Below are 23,626 nucleotides of genomic sequence, written 5' to 3'. Positions count from 1 at the left end.
GAACTGATCCTTGTGTTGGTTGAGAAGAAAGCTGTCACCAGCCATTAGCTCTGGTGAAGACAAGACATCCGTTGCCATGTTACAGCTCCCATAAGCTCATTAGAGCATCCTTAAAGGGAGGGGCTGGCTTTGGTGACCCCCTCCCGTGGGAGCGTGCAGGAGCCCTCACTAGGCAATGTTTGTTACCGGGAGGTGTGATGAACACGAGCACAGTGTGCTTTCAGCAGTCAAAGAGAGGTCTGCCTACTCCAAACCCAGCAAACCCAAGATCCAGTGGAATGAGAAAAGCCTTTTTACACCTTTCTTAGCATAAGGAGCCTTCAGGGACACATCTTTCAGTGCAATAAGTCGTTGGGTCGCTGGGGTACCTGCCAGCAGGTCAAAATTAACTCGTGACGACCGCTGGTTTTGCGGTAAGGACAGGAGCAGAAGTGGTTAACCGTTGCCTTCTTCTGCTGATGTCTTTGAACAGGGAGCGAACGTAGGGCGAGCACGCAAACCCCACACACCCTGACCCAGATTTCAATCCACACAGCTCAGGCACCGTGAGGGACCGGCACCACCCGCTGCACCGCTGTGCCACCTGTGCCAGGTCGTGAGGTGACAGCTTTAAGGAGAATACCGAGTGCAGTAATCGTGGAAAACTAAGCGAAGAGAAGAGCTACAGTTTGGAACGTCTGGGACTGATATTCACCTTGGTCTAAACAAGAATGTTTCCAAGACTGAATGTTTGGAGACTTTCACATAGATCTCCCCTTGGATTGCAACTGACAGTCTCCTGGGATTGGGTCTCACCATTCTTCTTGTAGAACTGCACCTCGGCCTGGTACTCCCGGCGCCCCTCGAGGGCCTTTTCCATCTGCACGGTCACCTGCTCGCTGGTCTCCGGCCCGTACAGGAAGCGGCAGCTGCAGTTCTTCTGCATGACCTCGGTGCGAGCGAAGCCCGTGAGCTCGCAGAAGCCGTCTGAGCAGTAGACGATGGGAAAGCCGCGATGCCCCTGCGCGTTGCCCAGCAGGAAGTTGCTGTCTATGGAAGGCCGAGACAGGACTACAGATTACCACAGTTTAGAGATGCATAATTACTGCGGACCTGCTGCAGAACATTTCCTTTTCACTTTGTCTAAAGAACCTTGGATGATTGATCAATATCTATCCATTATCATTAACCACTTTATTGATAATGTACAGTGCAGGGTTACAGTGGTCTGGAACCTATCCTGGGAGAAAAGAGTGAAGAAGGGTGCACCTTGAGCGGGACACCGGTCCATTGCAGGGCAATCGCACACTTTCGCCCACATGTACACACGTTACGGGCAGTTCGGAGTCTTCAATTCTGAGAAACACATGCCTTTGGACTGTGAGAGGAAACCAGAGCACCGACACGATACCTACTCGAACCTGGGGAGAACACTTCGCGTGGACTGAGTTGGGTTCAAATCCATAATAATCCACAAAAAACAAAAATGTAATTTTCGTTTAAAAAATAAGGTGAATTCTGTCTGAAACCAAATACCGAGACAAAGAAACTTTAACAAACTACATGTGAGATTCCAACATTCTGACATCATCCATCCAGCTATTGTCAATAACAGCTTATGCAGTCCTGGCTGCGGGGTTCACTGCAGATCACCAATGACATGACATGAAGGGTGGGCTACACCCTAGACAGCATGAAGGGTGCACGCACACACACACACACACACACACACACACACACACACACACACACACACACAGAAAGGTGATTCGGTGAAACACTGAGGGTATTGCAGGGTAACCAGTTTGCCGGAGCATCATGTGTTCAAAGTGTGGGCGGAAAAAGGATCACCCACAGGATACTCAAAAGTACGCATGCGTACCTCACGCATCACACAGCGCAGGACTGGTATTGGAAATAATAACCCTCGAGCAGGCTACTAAGCCAGAGTGCCAAGTCCAAAAAGGGGTAATACACCTAATGTACTGTAAAATGTGTAAAATAAATAATCAGAGAGAATATGGAAATACTCTTCAACATCATGCCCCTTAAATTTGACAAACACACACAAAAAAAAAACATTCTACTCAGTCTGAGCGGCAAGAACCCGACCTGCTCCGCTCTCAGTCTCCTGTAGTTAACTCTCGTTTCCACCAACGAAGGCTAATCCGTGTCGGAGGCGCATCCGGTCCGTACGCCTGTCCTCACCTGACCCAAGAGCCGCTCATCCGTCCAGCGCTTTCATCCAATCTGCCTTTACTCTACTTTACTTTGCTGTGCCAGGATGCGTCCACCGCACAGTTTTTGAGCGTTCTGCTTCGCTAACTAGAGGTTACGCGCATTAAATGGTGCGGCTGGACTCTACCTGGAACTGGAAGATGTTCCGCATGTTTGGACACACTTACCTGTCTTTAAGATTGAGTTTCTCTCTGGAAATGCGTTGTCCCGACTCGGCACACAATGGGACCCTGTTTCAGACTAATAGCCCCCTTTGTACCGTGAAATCCAATTACCCGAGGCTGAGCGCGCACTCCTACACCTCCACCTGTCATTCAGAGCTGGGCGTTTATTACGCTGCGTTTCTGATGGAGCCTTTATACTGGAGAGGGTAAAAAAAAAAGACATCAAAGTGTGAGTGGATGCTTTCAGCATCAATGCTCACGCTTTGCGAATTGACCACTAATGTGCTCAGCAGAGGCCTGTAAAAGAAGGATCAAATTCAGCGTGCGTTGAAACATATATGGAGTTATTATATATTATATAACACGCACCGGTTCTGACCCGGGGGTCCGTGGTTGTACACGCGACACCACGTCAGAGGGAACATGAAGGCTGTAACATAAGCAAACAAATTGCTTTATGAAAATAATGGAACCGTTGAGACGAGGGTATGTCCTACACTTGCAGCTACGTGTATTTTGGACGCTTCACGTTGCTACTCTGTTTACCGTTCATAAAATAAAGTGCTCTCAACGCAACCGCGTTGGCAAAATAAAAATAAACCACGTGCGAACTTCAGGGCGATCAGACGCAGAATATACAGTCGGAGAAGAGCTAAGAAAATTAGAGGATGTTTAATTCTAGTTCACAATTAATAAAACGGCTTGAAACTTAAAATCACAGCTTTTTTCACAGCATAGGTGTAGCAGGTTCAGTGAAAAGCTGAAGGTTGATCAACGGCATCACCGATGACCGTGCTGAATGGAGACGGGGTGCGTTATGTCAAGACAAGCGTCGATAAACTGACAACGGTCAGAGGTTCCCCACATTCTTTGCAAGCGTTGATCGCGTGTTGGGGGATTTTGGCCTCCACCGAATGCTTCTTAACACCGTGTTCAAAAAACATGACCTCTGTGTATTTCTGACACCCCTTTCTGCAGGTGCCATATCACAAAATTCAACCAATGTACACACGCATCTCTACTTACGTACATTCGACTTACGTAAATCCGGATTTCCGTAAAAAATTCCCCGAATAGCGCTTACGCAAAACATCTGAAATATAAGTTTGGTTGCGCCGACAAGGCGGGAAGCCGCATCTTCCCAGTTCTCCCGTGTTTTGAGCTGTGAATGCATCTCCTCTCGTCAACGTAGTGTTTTTCTTTTTTTGCATGTTTTCCACCCTTTTCATTATTTACAATGTCTGCTGGAAACGTGCGCTTGAAGAAAAACGAGAACCGTCCCGCAAGCGTACAGCGATCGATGTGGAGGTGAAATTGAAAAGATAAGGAAGTATGATGGTGGAGAAAAATTATTATCGTCTATAGCTCAGGAACCAGGTTTAGTCATATCCACTATAAATACAAAAGGTGAAAGGTGCTGCACGTATAAAGAAGCACGTGAAAGGAACAATTAGCAGGAAAACAATAATAACCAAGAAACGTCAAGGTGCAATAAATGAGATGGAAAAATTATTCATGTTATTATGTTGAATGGTGGGGGAGGAGGAGGGAATCCGACATATGTACATTTTGACTTACGTAAGGCCGGGGGTGAAGAACGGTCTATTTGCGTAAGTCGAGGGCTGTCTGTATAGGAATATCCACAGTAAACAGAGTGAATCAGGCTCCCGCGAACTGCGGTGAAGGCGGATAATATTCGAGTCCCTGCAGGATCGCTTCTACAGCCAACGCTCGGCTCCCCTACACACCCCGGTAAAAAACCACAAGTGATTTGCAGAAAGAGGAACGCAACCTGCAGTCTATTTAAATCTCACTGCAGTGACACATGTGCCAGATTTTGTCATTTTGAGGGCGTGCCATCTTTATTTGAACCCGCCAAGTCTTCTCTGACGGCGACTTGAACAGCAGCAGCTTAGGTGGTTCGCCAGATTACTGTCCTCAAAGAGCTAAATATTACTTACGCGGCGCTTACCATGTTATTTCGAAACACTGCCATCTCGTACCTTGCTGTCGAAATACTGTATTTTAACCATGTCTTAGATTATAAGATAAGATAAGATAAGATAAAACAAAAAAAGATAAGATAAGATAAGAAAAGATAAGATAAAACAAAAAAAGATAAGATAAGAAGATAAGATAAGATAAGATAAAATAAGACGAGACAAAACAAGACGAGACAAGAAAAGACAACACAAGACAAGACATAAGACAAGACAAGATAAGATAAGATTTTTATCTTTTTGCAAATAATATTTTCACTATGGGGGGCGCGGTGGGTTGGACCAGGTCCTGCTCTCCAGTGGGTCTGGGGTTCGAGTCCCACTTGGGGTGCCTTGCGGCGGACTGGCGTCCCGTCCCGGGTGTGTCCCCTCCCCTTCCGACCTTACTCCCTGTGTTGCCGGGTAGGCTCCGGTTCCCCGCGACCCCGTATGGGACAAGCGGTTCAGAAACTGTGTGTGTGTGTGTGTGTGTGTGTGTGTGTGTGTGTATTTTCACTACTCCTTCTAGGTACCTGAATGAAAATTGCAATTTCTCATGGTTGAGTCGGAGGTCAGTGGCGTTGTGTACGGATAACAGAATGAACAAACGGTGAAACGCAGATACATTAATAGATACGCGTCAATTATACGCCGAAAATTAAAGCACGGGCTGTTATTAATCCGTGTTCCAACACTGCGTAGCGTGAAGGTCACCGTCTAGCGACACACAACCTGGCGCATATCAGGTTTCGCAGACACCTCGGCATTTGAATTCCTCTGCCAGACGCCGGCACCATAATGCAGCGGAGACCCGGGTACGAGGATGACTGCGGTACACGTGTCATCAATGACAAGGTAAGGAACGAAGGGCAGGTTAACTTTTCATATAATGACCTGCCACTATAGGTTAGTCTGCGCTGCGACACCTTTTTTCATGCGCGTGCGAGCAAATGAGAGAACGGATAATGAATGCGAGAAAAAAGAAAAATAATAACTGTTGGGGGATTTCATGTGGAGCAGAGTGACACGCCTATATATAGCTTGTCCCATTTCACTGGGAGCCGTCGCTCGCCGAACGACACCTAATGAATCCTCCGCTCTGCCTCCGACTAGCATCAGTCTTTCCCTCCTGTTTGAAGGTGTTCCCGTCTTTCGGCGGGTGGCCTCGTGCGGCTCCTTTATTCGTCGGCAGCACCCTGGTCTACAAAGCCAAGCGCGCGCGAGGGCGGTGGGATGAGGGCAGCAGAAACGAAGACACAAAAGCTGCGTTCTCGCAAATGATGAACGACTTCGGGCAGAGCTCTTTGTACGCGACACGTGGAGCTGTGGACGTACGTTCGGACAGAGCTCGTTTCTCTCCCTCCCCGACATCACCTCTGGGCAAAGACGAGGTATAAGTTTTACTTCTGGTAAAAGACAAACGGCGAATGCGGCACCTTTGTAAAACAGCTCTCGAAGCTAGAAGTACATAACGGACTCATACGGGAGGGGACGTATCGGCAAAACACCCCCTCAAGGAATCTATTTCCTGTCCATTACTGATCTTAATATTCCTAACGGCGGACCGCAGGATCTCTGGTTTCTGCTCTTCCGTCACTTGTTTTCTCCATCTCCCAGTCCCTGTACGGTGGAAACGTGGTCGAACCGCAGAACCGTCCCGCCGACTCTCGCGGAGATGAGTCAAGCACATCAACATGTTATATATAGTCAACAGGCTGTAAGAGGCACAAACACTGAGATCATCATTTGACACGACTAGAAAAAAGGTCCAAATGGGAATTGTTATGAACATGAACGACAGAAAAAGTCTGCAACGTGCTTGACAATGACTTTTACACAACTGCAAAGCAAGGAAAGTTAGCAAAACAAGGGCGACGGATTATTTAGCCTTGAGTTCCTAGAATAATGGCAAGGTTCACAAGTGAACCCACAATGAAAGCAACCCCTTGATAACTCATTGGTAACCCATCCATTCGGGGGATGTGTGGAGCCCCCTGGACTTAGAGCTACTCTCCTCGGCCCATTCCATCTGTCCAGTCTCACTGTCCCTATGGACAACCCCGTTTTACTGCGTGGCACAGTAACATAGATCACACTGGACCTGCTGTATTTTACCTAAAAGCCATGTTCTACTAACAGTACAGCTCCCAGGATGGTCAGTACATGCAAAAAAAGGAAGCTTTATATCCTAGTAGTGTTACCATGGTGAAGTGTAAAACTCCCCCCTGCAAGGATTCCCAATCCTAGGCTTGCCGTTGAACTATTTTATTTATTTATTCCTTTTTTTTTTTTTTAAAGAATTCACCAGAAAACAGAAGCAGTATTTCCTGGAACTGTGACTTGAAGGATGTTTGACTGATGTTAAATTTTATACACTTAGCTGCACAGCAGTAATGATGAGGGGGTGGATTAGACCAGGGTCTCATAAAAAAGGTCATTAAAAAATATTTACAAATATGTCAAATACGTCTTCTCTCAAGGAGAACTGAAATAATTCGGAACGTCGAGTCGACTGTTGAGATACCGACGTGTTGTGGAGAGCAGTCATTGAGAGTCACCTTATTCTTAAGTAATGAGTATCATTTTGTTCCCAAGATCTGACGAGTGAATATACATATCGTGACCGACATCTGAACGTTTTGTACTTCTCTGACGCTCAGTATCAAAGCAAAGATGTTCAGGTTTATGCCATCGGTGAACAATGACGGACCTTGAAGCTTTTCAATCAACCTTTCGATTTGTTCCGCTCAGTCCATCGTCCACACGCCTTCGTGTGATTGTAGCGCTTCCGCTCGGACTTCTTGTGCACATCTGAAGGGGTGCAAGATGATCTTGCAACGCATTTCCTCCTAAGTTGCTAGAAACCAAACGGTCCCTTCAGCAGCCTTGAGCATTTTCTTAATGGGCTGTTCTTCCGAGTGGCCGATGGTTCTGCATGCTTTTCACAAAAGTGGCTTTGAGGTGTCGGCAGAGCGACCTCAGAATGTCAGAGCAGCGGCTGAAGGCACGAGTGTCCGGCCAAGACTTGTTCGCACTTCATTAAATGGACACCTGTCAACATCTTCATGGGTGTGGCTCAAGATGACGAAGCAATGGACCAGGTAAACGGCGAAGACGTTCGTTTGCCGTTGACATTTGATGCTTGAATCAGTTCTACGCTGACCTCGTAGACAGATGACTCAAGTTCACTAGTCGATCCGAAACGGACCTGTTCCAGCAGTCCATCATCGAGTCATTTATTGCAGAAAACATCATGTCGAAAATTTGTTTCCATTTGCCAGACAGGAAGCGTGCAGCAGTAGTCTTATATTAAACAAATTACACTTGTCCTCTGCTATGCAGTTCTGATTTGTTGCTGAAAATGCTCCAAATATAAAAAAAAAAAAACAGATTAAAAAATGATTACATTGTTTCTTGCAGCAAAAATTAGAAATTGTTCAAGGCCCATTCTGAGTTTACCCCCAAAATCGGCCTAAATGATGCCTAGTGTCGTACAGAAAAAGCAGCGTAACACATTCAAACAGAATGATTACAGTAGAATTGAAGCACAATGGTTTTAAACAGAGGATGGAAACAGAAACAGGCAAATATGTAAATAAGACCATAGAGCACCAGAACTCAAATGAGAGAGGGGGTACGCGATTCCCACAATGCAGTGCGCCCCACAGTGTGTCTCGCACAGCCGCTTGGCACAACTTTTAAACTCATTTTGTCCTGCTGGACCGAATGCCGCAGATCAGGGAAATAAAAATCCGGAGAGATTATTTGCAGGTGAAGGGAGTTACAAGCTGGGTACAAACTGTGTGTGAACGTAACACAGCGACATGAAGTTTACTTTCAGCTCTGTTTCCCTGGAACCAGGAGCTCAGGTTAATCCTCGGGGCAGGACAGGGATTAATTTGCCGCGCCCATTAACTGGAAGAGCACAGGTCATTGAGAGACAAACTGGCTTTGATTATTGATTGTGTCAATAATCCTTTTTCAGTGGCTTCCATTAAAAAAAAAAATTTGCTACCACACGAGCACTTAAGAGGTACAACAGCGGGAAAAGTAAAAACGCAGGACAGAAACACAACACCAAAGGGTGAATTAAAGAAAAAAGAAAAAATAAGACCCCTAACAATAGACATTGTACAAAAGGATAAAATATAGAGAGCTATGTGGACTAATCAGAATTAAATTATATGCTAATTCTGCACTTAATTACCGCACAGAAAGAGCATTCTAGGAATATAACGCCCACGCTGGTAATTATACTGTAGTACTCTGTGGAGAACCATATTACAAGAAGTCAAACACTTCTTTTACTAGATGGACAATGCGGATGCGCTCATTACCACGCAATACTTTGCTACCGTGTCGGACTCTGGAGGAGACGTTCAGTCAACCGAGGACTCTTCCATATAAAAAGCAGACCCCAGCGCACGGAAGGAGAGGGACAGGGACAGGGACAATCCTCCCACTGGGAACAGGGTGGGCCAAAGTTGGCCATCTGTCTGCACTCGAGCATCGTGGGGGGGTGGGATGTGGTCTCCCAGGCAACGGGCAGAAATGTGGTGCTCTGGCCCAGACGGCTCCTCGCGCTGAGCGGCGGGAAGGTCTGGAAAGTTCCGGTAGGCTGTCTGACATGACACCACGCCGCCCGTCATACACATCTTCACTGTCAAGAAACGCCCAGGGTGACTCTGGGTTTTCCAGTCCAGCAAGAGTAGTAGTCGCTGTTCTTTAAGCTCTATTTCATGACCTACAAAGATTTAAATAAATAAATAAATACATAAATTAAATACTATGCCTTTCATATGCCTTATAAAATATTACTATTTGCCTTTCCAATCCATCTTGAAATTTGTACTGCAAAGTGCTCTGTCACATGACTGAATTATTATTAAACGCTAAAAGCCCCTATAAATAAGCGTCAACGGAGAAAAGAGTCCATAATTCAATATGCGACGTAGCGAACAAGATGCGGCGCGAGTCTCGTCCAGATGAAGTCGATCAACGGCGGGCCACTGAGCGCAACATCCTCTGCGTAATAGAATGGAGATGAATATTGGCACAAACACGTCTCTTCCCAACAGCTCTAATTAAGACCAGTGAGGTGGGATCGGCGCTTTATAAATCCAAATTAACGAGCGCGGGGATTTGAAAGTAGAACACAGGAAAGCCCCGCTGCGGAGGGGTAATAAGATCAGCAGGGTCTGCGGAGGCGCACGGAGCCCTTCTTCAGACCCTCGCGAGCAACGGTAAATTCGGATCTGCGCGGACCACGTTGGAGGTGGGATTCAAACCAGCAACCTTTGGATCCAAGGGCAGTAACGCGAACCCCTATGTTACCTGCCGTCCCCCTGACGTTGTCATTGATCATCCATTCCTCCCTTACCCATAACCGTTGGTCCAGTGCAGGGTCCCAGGGGTCCGGAGTCCATCCCGAAGGAGCAGGCTCCGAGGCAGGGTGCACCCTGGACGGGACGCCGGTCCATCACACGGGACAGGTAGTTCAGACCTGCACTGGTGTAATTTACATCAATTCAACTGAAACACCTGAACCGGCGACGACTAAACCACAAATTGCGCCCACGGCGATCTGCGCTCAAATCCGTTTCCGAGCACATGTTCGAGAAGCGCCACCCGCTGCGCCGCTGTGCCGCCAGACCGTTTGAATCATCTTAAAGAAAAATCAACAGGCCGAGTCCAAAGTGAGGAGCGTAACACTTTCCGTCTGCGCCTCGCTTTATGAATGAGCGACAGCAGACCGGTCACAAGCCCATTAACGCCACGTCTGCTACTGGTAATAAAAACAGCTTGACGGGTTGTTCCTTTTCATCGCTCACGTACCGCGCTGTCCTCGCTTTGTATGGTACATCGTGTTGTCAACATCCAGGCCGCTTAGTCATCCCTCTCGAAAGGATCAGTCCTGTCGTTCGGTGCGGGTCGGGAACGCCCCCACGTCGGTGACGCCAGCCTTGCGAGTGTAGCAGGACACATCGCCCGCAACGCCGTTCCCGCCAAACCCGAAGTCGACGTGTCCTACATCGCTGCGCACGCTCATCCGCAAACTCCTCAACCAAGGTCGTAAACACCACCGGTAATAGCAAGGAACCCGAGTCCATTGTCACCCCCACCTCCATCCCAAGGACTTCTCTACATCGCCACCTACAGGTTGGACGGGCAGCTGCACTGGATAAATGCGAAAAAGCTCACGACAAACACGTCAAATCAAATCACTTTATTGTCGCTCACCATCACCGCAAGTGTACAGGTGGTGAAAATTTTTGGCGCGTTCTCCGCAGCGGCTCGGCATAAGCTACTTCATACTACATCACGCTGTATCATACATGTGATGAGTGTGTGTGAGGCTCTGGGTTCATCCATGTGCACTTCCAGCTACAAACTTCTGCACATGGGGAAACCTCACATTTTTGCTGGAATAGAGGACAGTCATATTAGAATAAAGCGAGCTCAACATTTCTCAGTGTGGTTGTTTTATTAATAAAACATGCATACGATGGTGGGGGTGCAGTGGCGTAGTGGGTGTGGCCGGGTCCTGCTCTCTGCTGGGTCTGGGATTCGTGTCCCGCTTGGGGTGCCTTGCGATGGAGTGGCGTCCCACCCTGGGTGTGTCTCCTCCACCTCCAGCCTTATGCCCTGTGCTGCCAGGTTACGCTCTGGGTTGCAGCAACCCCGCATGGGACAAGAGGTTTCAGATGGTGCGTGTGTGTGTGTGTGGGCGGACAGGCGGGCATATGATGGTGCCACTACACCGCAGTGCAGCACCCGAGCAGCAATCAAACCGAACGGTGGGACTAAAACAATGTTTGTTGTTTCGGGGCAGCAGCGTGACACTCGGCGAGAGCACTTGGGTGTCGCGCTTTGTGCTTAACGGTGCTGGAAATGAGATGGGAAGAGATGCTGCGGGGGTGTGATCGTAAACACAGCGATGCGGGGCAGAGTCGCACTTCCAGGAAAACAAACGAGGAGGAGAAAAGACAGAAATGGCGATGAACAGGGCCGCGAAAACAAGGCGGCATACGGTGCTCGGATTGCGGTACCCCGGCCCTTTCGGCGCGGTAAACGGCGCTGTATGAGAACCCAGTTCATTCAGCTTATGCAAATCAGCAAGTGAGAAATTATATTTAATAGCAAGGGGTCGAGATGCAAAACCACCAAGGTAATGCAATGAAAATCACACTAAATCTATAATACATTTTTGCAGGGGAGCTCATTTTTAATAACTGAAAAATTACTTTTTTTTTTTTTTTTTTTTAAACTTTTTTCTCATCAGTCTTGACTTTCTCTGTAATGTATATCTTACCATATTTTCCCGAATACTTTTATTCCTAGCTGTGGTCATGATTCTGTAATCACCAAAAGGCACTTCATCATCATCATCATCATCAGCTGAGAAAAAAAATGGAAAAATATACCATATAGCAATATACCATGACTGCACCTCATGTGAGGAGTTTAGCACACAGGTGTGGGAATCTGCAAGGTGGTCGTTACGAGTCCGTCGTCGAAGGTCTCTCATCGGCACAAAAAGCAATGAAATAAAATAAAATAAAAAACAAAATCAAATAGCCAATTCAGTAACTTTTCCTGTTGGGCCCACAGTGCAGAAAAGCTTTCTGTGTATATAATCCATTATGATCATCACTGCAATTTTTACTTATTTATTTTTTCTTAATGATATATTTTATTTAATTATATATTTTTCTTCCTTTCCAGGTTAGGGCGGACCATTACGGGACCATTACTCGACATGACGACCATGCCACTGGCTGTGTGTGGCTGTATTACCTGCAGACAGGTGATTTTAACCACCTGCATTCAGTTCACATCCTCACTCCATAATACTTGCAGCTCTGAGACCCAGGAGACCAACGGGAGCGTCGTTTGTGGAAACGTTATTGGAATTTATGATGCAACTTTCAGCAAAACTGAGTCATCCGATTTAAAAAGTGCTCGTTTCTTAAAATACGAGGAAGCTGCGGAATCACGACAAGCGTTGGTTCGCGCTCCGCGGAAGCGCGGCACGGCCCGTCTCGGGTTTAAATGAAACCGCTGCTCTTGGAAGGAACGTGGATCCTGGAAGGAGAACTCGACATCGCAGCCCTGACGTGTCGCTCGCGCATCCGCCAGCCGCCGCGCACTAGGGAAACACCTGACCCAGCGCCGCACGCCGGCACTTCGGCACCTACGCCCTTTACTTACGAGTGCCATCGAAGCGGTTGGCGATGGTGTCCAGAAAGGTGTTCTGGGGGGCCAGCAGCCCCTTCATCACCGGCATCTTCAGAGGATGCGGCCGTCACTTTGCCCCGACGGAAATCGCAGGCGGGACGCTCCGGGGACGGGACGCTCTCCCTGTCCCGCAGCAGGAGGCCCCCGCGCGCCTCCAGCCCATGTTCAGGTGACGGTCCCCGGTCACCTGGCCGCTCGCCTGAGGTCACGCCGGGTTCCCGCTCGGGATCTGCGGTCCTGCGCAACGGAGCAGAGATGAGCGTCGGCCAGGAAGCGCCACCAGGCAGGGCTCGGGCTCTCAGCAGAGCCTCTCGCCTCTGCTTCCAGTCGGAGACACGAGGAGCGGCGAGCGAGAGTCTCCTGCAGCCGCCTCTCTCTGCCTTGCACTCTCCCGCCCTCTCGGCTCCCGGCGCTCCGCCGCTCCTCCTCCGCTGATGCTCAAGGCGCTCGCGCACCCTTCTCTATAGAAACCCATCCCTGCCGCGGCGTCACAAAACGGGGAGGGGGGGGTGACAGCGACACACTCTTTCAGTCAGCAGTGAAAGCAGAACTCAACGAACACCAGCAAATGTTCCTGTTGGTGCCCTTAAGAGGGGGGGAAGTTGAGTGGAAACACTCCTAGAGCGGAAAAGCTGGCATCCACTGATACACCTCTGCTAACGAACACACACACACACACACACACACACAAACCACACTGTGTGTGTGGTAGAGAGAGAGCGCGAGACAAAGGGCGAGAGAGAGCATCCTGCTAGAGAGAGAAAGACAAAAGCAGCTGGTAGCATGGAAGTTCATGCTGCTGCATTTGCACCCAAAGGTTGTAGGTTCAATCCCCTTTTCTGGCTGTAGTACTCCTGACTAAGGTACTTACCCTATATGCATGACCCCAAAAAAATTACTCCAGTAAAATTACCCACCTATAATCAATGCCGTAAGTTGCTTGGGAGAACAACATTGGCTAAATAAATTACAAATATACCACTTTTTATTATAGAAATACTATTTACAGTGTGCGTCACAGCTCCTCCTCATCCGACAAACGCACCTAGGGCGGGGAGACATACGGAGGAGGCCGAACTCCTTTGTTAAATCATAAGGAATAAAAGACAAAAGATCTCGATCCAAACGCACCCAAGACAACGGAACGAATTTGCTCACAGCCAATCTGTCAAGAAGCAGATGGAAAACCATCTTCTGGGCACAACACCTTTTCTTTCGCGGTCGAGCGGGGCTCTTTGTTCCCGGCGCGTTGAAAGACAGGAACACGAGCGCTTTTCAGCTGACGCCAGGCACGCGAACAAGGCCAGATAAGCGCTTGCGAGAATGCGGCCTCCCCGCTTTGTCTCGCCGCGCATCTGGCCAGAGCGGAAGGAGCGCGGCACCCATGCGGCCGAGCGCTCTTAGCAGCCGCACGTGCAACGGGGCCAGAAGGATTATAGAGTATTTGGTGTAACTGCAGACGAGTAGAAAGACTGACGTTCTTACATCGGTGTTCCCTCGCAGCCACCTCTCTATGGTCCATTTCTTATTTATACATTTTTACATGCGGTAGATACATTTATTTATGTGGCAGATATCACATACACACCATCTGAAACCACTTGTCCCACAGGGGGTCACGGGGAGCCAGGGCATAAGGCTGGAGGGGGAGGGGACACATCCAGGACGGGACGCCAGTCCATCGCAATGCACCCCAAGTGGGACTCAAACCCCCCACCCACCAGAGAGCAGGACCCAGTCAAACCCACTGCACCCCCCTACTTAAGCAGATGCTTTTCTCCAAAGCAACTTCCAATGATCTCTATGTAGTGTTATGAGCCCACACACCTTACTCACCAAGGTGACTTACACTGCTAGATACACTACTTACAATGGGTCACTCATCCATACATCAGTGGAACACACACACACTCTCTCTGTCACTCACACACTGTGGGGGAACCTGAACAGCATGTCTTTGGACTGTGGGAGGAAACCAGAGCACCCAAACACTTACACTGCTAGATACACTACATATACTGGGTCACTCATCCATACATCAGTGGAACACACACTCTCTCTCTGTCACACTATGGGTGAACCTGAACAGCATGATTTTGGAGTGTGGGAGGAAACCAGATCCCCCCAAGGAAACCCACCCAGACACAGGGAGAACATACAAACTTCACACAGACTGAGCGGGGATCGACCCCACATCCTCTCGTACCACCCAGGCGCTGTGAGACAGCAGCGCCATTTACCGTGTCGCTGTTCTGCCTCCTTTCATCGACTGCGAAGGACGTAAGAAGAAGGACTGAAAAAAAACAACATATTTAGGAAATTTGGAGACAGACACAAAAAGAGATTTTGGAAAAGCTTCTGCTTTTGTTCCCTCAACGAGTGAGGCAGAATTTTAAAAGCGTGTAGAGAATCAGCCATGTGACGCGATATCACAGCAAGGACATTTCTGATTTTCTGGCCTCCCCTTTGCAATATATATATATTTTTTTTTCACAATTATGTTTACATTTTACAGCACTTATTAAATTGTGACATGGTTTTTTTATTGTATATACGATAATATATTGTAATATATCATTGTTATATAATATATTGTTTTCTGTGTAGCACTATGGTCCTGGAGGAATGTTGTTTCGTGTCGCTTAACACTGTACCAGCAGTACGTGGCCGAAATGACAATAAAGCCACTTCGGCAGCAACGCCCCCCATCCAACTCGCTCGCACAGCTGTGCGTCGAACATCGTGTCGCTCAAGTGCAGCAATTCATCGGTGTCTTTCGCAAAAAGGCGCCGAGAGCGGCGAGCGCAGTACAAACACTGGCCGATTCCCCTCCGGCGCAGAGCTGTGATTGCACACCGCGCGCACGGAACCCACCGGCACCGTAGACCAACTGAGGGTTATTCAGACAAGCCGTGCAATCGGCGAGGTCACGCCGTGGGACGCTTGGAAATAATGGCGAAGACCTCGTGGGGGGTCTCACTTCGCGAGGGTCCACGGCGCAGGGCTTCCGCGATGACGGAGCGGGACCGGGCCCTCCGGCCGGCGATGCGCTCTATTTTTATGGGCGTCCGATCCTTGTCGATGGCTCGGAGGAACAATCCATGAAAGGCAACGATTTTCTCCTGCCGCGAGGCGTCCATTGTGCTTCTCGGCGTCCCCGTTTGTCATTAGAAGGATCTCAGGGAGGGCCCCCCACTGAGCTCAGGTAATCTCCTCATTGAGGGCCAAGTCAAGCCCGAGCATTGCGAGTGTGCACCAAACCCACCCCCGGCAACCGCCGGGTTCTGCAGCTTTGTGTCAACGGGACATGTCGCGTCTCCGTCTTCGCCGACGTGGACGAACCCGAGCGGATGCTCTCAGCGGGCCGTTCCGACATTCATCCGTAAGGTTGCTGGCTCGAACCCCAAGCTGGAGCGGGCTTCTGTTAAAGTGTACTTTTCCGCCAACCGTCACGCGGAACACAGGGAGCCGGGACGGCCGAAGATGAGGGAAGAGGCACGTTCTCAAAACCAGGGACGGGCGAAGGGTCGGTCGATCGGCGAGCGGGACGGGAACGAGGATCCGTGGACGTGGTCGGAAAAGGAAGCAAGGAGTCCAAGAATCGGAGATCGTGAACGGAGAATAGAGTAAGTGTGCGCGCGCAGTAACGCGGGGAAGGGCGGTTGTCCCAAACGAGACTCCGCAACGGTACGGGAGCTGAAGAGGGTCTTTATAAGGCGAGCGATTACTCAGGATCTGGTGCGGAGTCAGGTGTTGTCGCTTGTGTTGTGGGCGTGGACGTGACACCGACATCTGCCGGTATGAATGGGTGAAATAGCAATGAAATTGTTGGCGGGAATATTTGTCGCGGAAGTCTCGGAGGTTTCGCCTCCAGCCCGAAATGCCTTCTCCTTCTGGGTTCTCTGAGACGCGGAGACGTGAGAAGCCCAGGAGGCCCCGTCTTTACCGAAGAGCTGGCGTTCAGCGATACAACAACCAGCCACCAGAATATCTCTTTAAAGAGGAGGAATATGGTGCACGGAAGTTAAAACAAAACAAATAATTAAATCAACCAGACCTATATTTGTGTTTTTCTCCTTTTTTCCTTGATAAGGTCACATTTCCACTTCGGAAGTCAAAGCTGTGGATGTATAAGAGTCCGTGCAGGATCATTCGTAAGTTCCCTCTCGAAGACCCCCCTCCACCTCTGTGTCAGGGGGAGGGGGACTCAACCCCTCACCAGCAGCTGTAACTAGGACACTCACACACACACACACACTTCTCCCGGTGATCCTCGGTGGGCGGCAATGTCCAGAAGAGCAGCGGAGACACACTGCATTGAGCTCTAATTGGCCCAAATCCAGCAGTGTGTTTGACACAAAGGAAGTTAACATCATTATCTCGCGTTCCCACAAAGCCGAAACACCCCGCGAGATTACAGCCAACGGAAATAATAATCCCGTTAACAGACATCATAGTGGTTTTTTTCTTAATTTTTAACTTGCAGCTTTTCCTTTTAATTGGGCGTCACGACAAAAGCCTCTCGTGTAGATGCGCCCTGATAACTTCCTTTACCCCGTTGGGTCATTTTCACTGTATGAGTTGAGGGTAAGAACCCCGATCAGGTGCATTACGGAGGGAGGGGGGGTTCGGCAAGGGGTCCGCTGAGCGCAAGACGGTGGCGCTAACTGCTGCGCCACCTGCTGTTTGAGGAACTGAGAGACACGGCTTGTACGCGGCGGGGCCGTTTGTTACCATCAGTGCTTTTGTGGCCGTTCTTACCAGGGTGCTGTACCACAGTCCAGGGAAGGACGTGTATCGGGGCAGCTGGTGGTGCAGTGCTTAGAGTTATGCCTTTCGACCCCAGGGTTGCAGGTTTGAACCCCACCTACTGCTGTAGGACCCTTGAACAGGGTACTTACCCTGAACCACTCTAGTAAAATTATCCATCTGTATAAATGGGCAAATACCTATGAGCTGCTTTGGAGAAAAGTGTCAAATCAATAATTCAAAAAGTAACGGACCGTGTGTTTTCAGTCTATGGGAAGCAAGGGTGTAAAAATACGGTTTTGGCCCCTTCATTACAGAAAGGTCTCCTTTGAGGTTTCACCGGGTGAGGACAGGAGTTGGGACCTGTCCTCCATCCCGATGTACCTGACAAACCTGCGGTGACACTTGACGGGTGATGAGGTGTTCAGCGCAAAGGGGTCTTCAACACAACCGCCTTCCTCCAGCAACTTGAGATCCTCGATTTCTCCGGCAGGCGAAGAAAACCTCCCTTCGCACCTCAAGAATCCCATGTTCGCCTCGCTGCCGTCAGTCTTTGGACCCAAAGGTCGCAGGTTTGAATCCCACCTCCAGCTACAGTACCCTTGACTAAGGTACTTACCCTGAATCGCACCAGTAAAATTGCCCAGCTGTATAAATGGTTCAACACTTGTAGGTACCATGTAGCAATTTACTTTGGAGAAATTAATGAATGTATAGAGCACTCCGAATTACTGTAGCACAGCGCTGTTCTGTCGCACCACAAGCACGACCTTTTCAAAATGTGAAGACCTTGGCAGAAACTCCCCAGAAAGCGTCGTCCCTCCACCGACTCAGGACTCTCCCTCATCTTCGCATTCAGCTGTATTCATTATTGCATATTGACACGGAACCGTGTTACTTCCCTTTCTCCTAATTCTGACTCAAAACTGGATAAATAATGAGTGATAAATGAATTGTAATTCTTTCAGGCACATTAATACCACCCCAAATAGCTCATGGCGATATAGCTGTAGGAGGAGGCGGGTTTGGCTGGTGCCCGCTCTGTAGCAGGTCTGGGGTTTGAGCCCTTCTTGGGGTGCCTTGTGATGGACTGACGTCCTGTCCTGGGTGCGCTGCCTTCGGCCTTGCGCCCTCTGTTGCTGGGTTAGGCTCCAGCTCACCATGAGCCCCCCCTTAGGACTAGCAGTTATTGACAATGATATAGCAGTATGAAATTAAACATAATATAAAATAAACCATTGCTCTTTGCAGCGAAATGTCTCTGATTTCCATCCTCAAGGATGTTCCTGCCAAAAGTATTTCTTCTCTGTTAAATTGTGCTTTGTGTCCTCAGGTGATGCAGTACAAACACTGTATGGTACTTGATACTGCATTCATAGTGTCCTTGTGTTTGTAAATGGATTAGTGGTGCTGCTGGAGATACTGGAGGACCGGAACTTGTGTTATGAACCGCTAGAAGGCATCTGCAATAACCGGAGTGACCACAGGACAGTGACCGCTCACTGGCTAAAATCAATAATAACAGTATGGGGATCATGGGTGAGCCATGATCCTGTCACCACCACCGTGCCCAGTTTGAGCCTGTTATTACACCTGAAAAGATGGTTTCTTGCGGTCACGTGTGGATTTAGGGTCAACACCTCTGCTCTGAGCCAGAGATACTGACCCTCAGACCCTCGAGTGACTTTTTCGAGGGTTCAACAGGCTGGAGGCTCAAAGAAGCCAGGATACATTTTACCAGGCTCTTGCCCCAGATAGGGACGGGTGTCCCTTAGGGTCGCCGAGGAGCCCGTTGGGACGGAACCCACATGACCTCAGAGCAAGTTGAGGAAAAGTCAGTGCCGTCACAAAGACACCGAAAGGTTTGCGTGTAAACATGCACTGCTGAATGAGGAGATGGTGGTTAAAAGAGAACAAAGGTCTCGCTATGGTGTAGTATAGTATACCATAGTATAAAGTGCTTCTGTCCCCTCGTACTGTCGTGTTAACGGAACGGTTGATGTCCTCTTTTCACAAAGTAATAAATGTTTGTTTGCAACCCAAAAGTTATGCAGTTAATGTAAACCTGGTTTCATCTTCGCTCTTATTCCTGTAGAAAAATAACATGGTAATAACGCACTCGTGTAACTGACTCATAATAAGAACTTACATAACGTATCGATTGTTCTGACCCGACGGTGCGCGGATCCTCGGGGGGGGGGAGGCGGCGCTTCGCTGAGGCGGTACACGACACACGCTGTTCTACCAGGAGTCACGGGGGCAGAAATATGAGTTGAGAAACCAGGAGAGCGAACGTGTGTTTCGGAGACGCGGTAAAACCGCAGTACCGCAGTGGAGCAGCGGCCACTTCAGAGGAGCACCCCTTCACCCTGAGTACCATAAATTACTGTAAAGTCACTCACGATTTACAAAGATTTAGCATTTCTACAGCAGGATAACTCCTCACTGGAGCAATGCAGGGTAAGTTCCTTCATCAAGAGTACTCTAGTAAGAGGTGGGATTAGAAGCTGGATCCGTTCATTGCAATGTGTGGGTTCTAACCGCTACGCCACCTGCTGGCAGACCCAAAGACAGCCGTCGAAATTCATTGACACGCCCATGGCTGGCGGAGACACACTGTTGAAGGTATGCGTTGCAGGAGGATCACTAAACACAATCCCTTCAGAGGGAGCTGGTAGCGTAGTGCTTAGAGTTAATGCCGGTGAGCCTGAAGGTTGCAGGTTTGAATCCCACCTCCAGCAGCAGGGGCCTTGAGCAAGATACTTACGCCGAATTGCTGCAGTAAAATGACGAAGGTGAATAAATGGGTAAATAACCGCAAGTGGCTCTGGAGAAAAGGGTGAGGTAAATATATACGGTGTCACAGGTGCAGCTCCACTCACCGCGCAAAAAACACCCATGAGTCCGTTCACTCGTCGCGCTCTCCAGCGACTCGTCGCCCAGAAACGATGAACGGGGCGGACAAACGAGCGCAGAGGAGTCCAAAATGCTGAAGAACGCCTGCGAGAGTCAGGAAGGCAACACGACTGAGGCCGCGGGATGAGAGCTGCGGATAAGCTGCGCCGAAAAGGAGTAGAATTACCGCGTTCACTCGCTCATGCAGACTGGCCCGTGTGCTGCAGAGGTCCGGTGTCCCTTTAGTCCCCCGTGTGACATGTGGCCAACACTGAAGAAGGAATGGGAGCGCTTCTAGAAGTCCATAAAACCATGGTGGTTCTGTATGTTGTCAAAAAGTAATTAAAAGGAACATGGAATACAGGAAAACGGGAATATATGAATAAATAAATACAAGATAAAAGGAATACAGAAAAATAGGAATAATGGATTAGAGGAAGAGAGGAAAAGAGGACTATAGAAAAAGGAATATAGGAATAATGGAATATGGGAATATAGGGAAGGGAATATGGGAATAAAGGAATACAGGAATAAAGGAATACAGGAAAGTAAAAGAAGCCGTGATCCATTTTCTTCAATTTCCACAGTGACCTTAGAGAGAACGAAATATTAATTTATTTGTTATGATGAATATTAACTAGAACACAGTTTCGCTGCCCCCTGTTATCGCACACCAATCCGTGTCCCCCCTGACCAACGTAACACGGGGTATTACGTCTATAAAATAACGACGTGAACAAATTTGTATAATAATGCCAATATTTAAGTATTTATGACAGTTAGTCGTGATGCTGCCCTGCCGAGTCTCTGCAGTCAGAATCATTTTTAACTCCAAGACTAATTTTCCTATATTACGGTGGACTTCGCTCAAAGTCCTGCTTGTACGTGTTCGCATGGTCCCAGTGGCTCCTGTTCAAGGGTTCGAGGGATTCCCATTTGATGCGACGGAGCAGTTCCTCGAACCAGCAGCGCTTTCCAGCTCACCGGTGTTTCCGGCAGCCCTGCGAACGAGGGAGTCGCTGCTCATCAGAGATGCGGCCCACCGCGATGGGCCGGGAGATGGGAGCAAAGCGTTAAAAATTGATAAAGAAAAATTGAGAGCGGGTTTGAGGCACTCCGCAGTCTTGTCCAGCAGGGGGCGCCAGAGCCGGAGGGTTGCGTGCGAGGATGTGCCCGCATCTGCAGTGCCCCCAGCTGGCACAGAGCGGCACCCTCCGCTTAGACCCGCAACTCCAACGAAGTCTGAGACCGGCCAGCGCCCCCTGCTGGTCTCTCCCAACACCAGGAGGGTGTGAACTCTCGTGAACCCGGAGAAAAGCTCGAGGGCCAAAGCCACGCGCTCCTGGGAGGCTTGCGCAGCGTTTGCAGAGCACAGCGGATCAGCAGATCGGCGCAGGTGAGCAGCAGAGCGGAGCACCGCGGTAACTCATCCGGGATGCGCCCACCAACTTATGGCTCCTCCTCCAGCCCTCTGCCGGAGCCGATGGCTTCCTCCCTTTCGTTTCCTCTGCACGTCCTTCTCTCATTTCTCCACCTGACGTCCTGCGCGTGCGGACAGAAGGTCAGCTGGAGCCGGTGTCGCTGACCGCGTCCGCCTCCGGGATGGGGGTGGAGTCAGGTAGGGAATGGGTGCCGCTGGCTCCGCCCACCTCGGGGGACACGGTGCCGTTCTTGCTGAGGCCGCAGGACTGGGCGGCGTAATGGATCTGCCGCAGGGTGTCCAGCGCCTCGCCCTTGGCGTGCTTCAGGAGGTCTGCCTGGCCCTGTCTCACGCGCACACACACACAAAGATACACAGAGAAGATACACAGATCAGGGGCCAGCTTGGAGAAGAGGTCCCACCCAATCAAAGCTATTCATCTAAAGCCGGTGTAGAGCGCATAGCTGCCGCCTTCCACTCACAGGTCCCGGGTTCGAATTCCACCTCCTGTTCCACAACGCTGGATCAAGGTAATCGCCCTAAAACTGCAGCAGTAAATACTACCCAGCTGTACAAATGGGCAAATCACTGTAAGACCATGTGTTCAAAAGCATCCGACAAATGAACAAATGTTACGATCGTGATTTTTTTTTGCCTCATTTCTTCAGCTCACCATTTTGGCGAAAGAGCCCAGTTTCGGTAACTTCGAGTTGCAAGCGAGCAGAAATGAAACCTTCCTCTTTGAAAACGTTTTGTTTTTCACCACGTTTGCCCTCGAAAAGAGGGATCGCAAGGCCTCGCGAGCGGAAGCCAAGAAAGGTGTGTGGGCTTCGACGCTTCCTGCGCGCCTGCTTATCTCCCCGGTGAGATCTGCCACGCCGCACGACGCCCCGCGAGCTCAATGTGCGCTCTCACCCTCTAGGAGGCAGCACCGCGCCTCTCCGCCGCAGCGGGAGACGAGAGCCACGCGGCAGAGCGGAACCCGACGCTGGGTGGAGCGCGGAGCCCCGTCTGGGCGGCGTCGCGCCGCCACGAAACGATCGACGCTCTCGGCGACGCGGCCAGCTGGCGCTCGCGGCTTTTGCTCCATGTGGACAGGAAGACCTTCCAGAACATCCACGGTGCCGCATGGGAGCGGCAGGTGGTGCGGTGCTTTGAGTGTTCGCCTGCAACGCGAAGGAGCCGGGTTTGAATCCCACCTCCCGCTGCAGCCCTTGAGGAAAGCACCTCCCCTGAGCGATTCCAGTAAAAGTTACCCTGTTTTATACATGGGTAAATAAGTAGCCTAATATCGTAAGGCGCTTTAGAGAAAAGTGTCATCGAAATATGCAAAGGTCAACATCGTAATCCACCTTTCGGCGACCCCACCCCTCCGGTGATGAACCGTACTGATCAGCAGGTTCCCCTGACTAATGTGTATGATTCATTGTGACAGTGTATCAATAGGATCATTTTTCAAAAACATTTGGAATTTTACAATTATGTTGAAACATTGTTACTTTGAGCATTTACGCCGACCGGTTGCCGTGGTCACCTGCCGGCGGTGCCGGTCGTGTCACCCCGCGTGCCCATTCGAACCCTGCGCCGCAGCAACTCGTCGACACTGCGGGCTGGACGCGGGCACCCCTCCCCGAGCCGGGTACGAACGGAGCCCTTTGTTCCTCGCTGTTTGTCGCGGGGAGGGAAGCGGCCGGCGGCTGGCGGGCCTCCCGCTTCTCCACGATCGTCATTGTTTGCGCTCCAATGCGGACGCCGCCGCACACGGCCTGGACGAGGAAGGGTGTTTCCGAGCACATTATTACCCTCAGCAGAGCTATTGTGTGTGTGTGCAGTGATTCACCAGTAACCATAGCGATGCAGCAGCAGGGAGGCCCATTTCTGGAAAAACGCTACGCTTTTTGGAACGGTCGAGGGTCAGTGGGAGGCGCGAGGAGTCTAGCGGGCAACCTGGAGGCAACGGGTGG

General features: G+C 49.7%; 2 protein-coding genes across 2 annotated transcripts in view; both read right to left on the bottom strand.

Annotated features, from left to right (window-relative positions):
- The window catches only part of LOC108941793 (potassium voltage-gated channel subfamily H member 4-like), a 31,056-nt gene extending 18,003 nt beyond the window's left edge, over nucleotides 1-13,053 (bottom strand). Inside the window, exons 1-2 of the mRNA XM_029254213.1 lie at nucleotides 12,572-13,053; nucleotides 796-1,029 (exon numbers count right to left, since the gene is read on the bottom strand). Coding sequence (XP_029110046.1) covers nucleotides 796-1,029; nucleotides 12,572-12,647 — 310 coding nt within the window. The 5' untranslated portion in view covers nucleotides 12,648-13,053. The remainder of the gene's footprint in view (nucleotides 1-795; nucleotides 1,030-12,571) is intronic.
- A 7,794-nt stretch (nucleotides 13,054-20,847) lies between these two features.
- LOC108941768 (inactive phospholipase C-like protein 2) overlaps nucleotides 20,848-23,626 on the bottom strand; it is a 51,957-nt gene continuing 49,178 nt past the window's right edge. Inside the window, exon 6 of the mRNA XM_018764595.2 lies at nucleotides 20,848-22,005. Coding sequence (XP_018620111.2) covers nucleotides 21,805-22,005 — 201 coding nt within the window. The 3' untranslated portion in view covers nucleotides 20,848-21,804. The remainder of the gene's footprint in view (nucleotides 22,006-23,626) is intronic.

The sequence above is a fragment of the Scleropages formosus genome, chromosome 8 (genome assembly GCF_900964775.1).
Source record: "Scleropages formosus chromosome 8, fSclFor1.1, whole genome shotgun sequence".
NCBI classification, from domain to species: domain Eukaryota; kingdom Metazoa; phylum Chordata; class Actinopteri; order Osteoglossiformes; family Osteoglossidae; genus Scleropages; species Scleropages formosus.
Note: the sequence above shows the minus strand (reverse complement) of the source record. Positions and strands in the feature narration are given on the sequence as shown.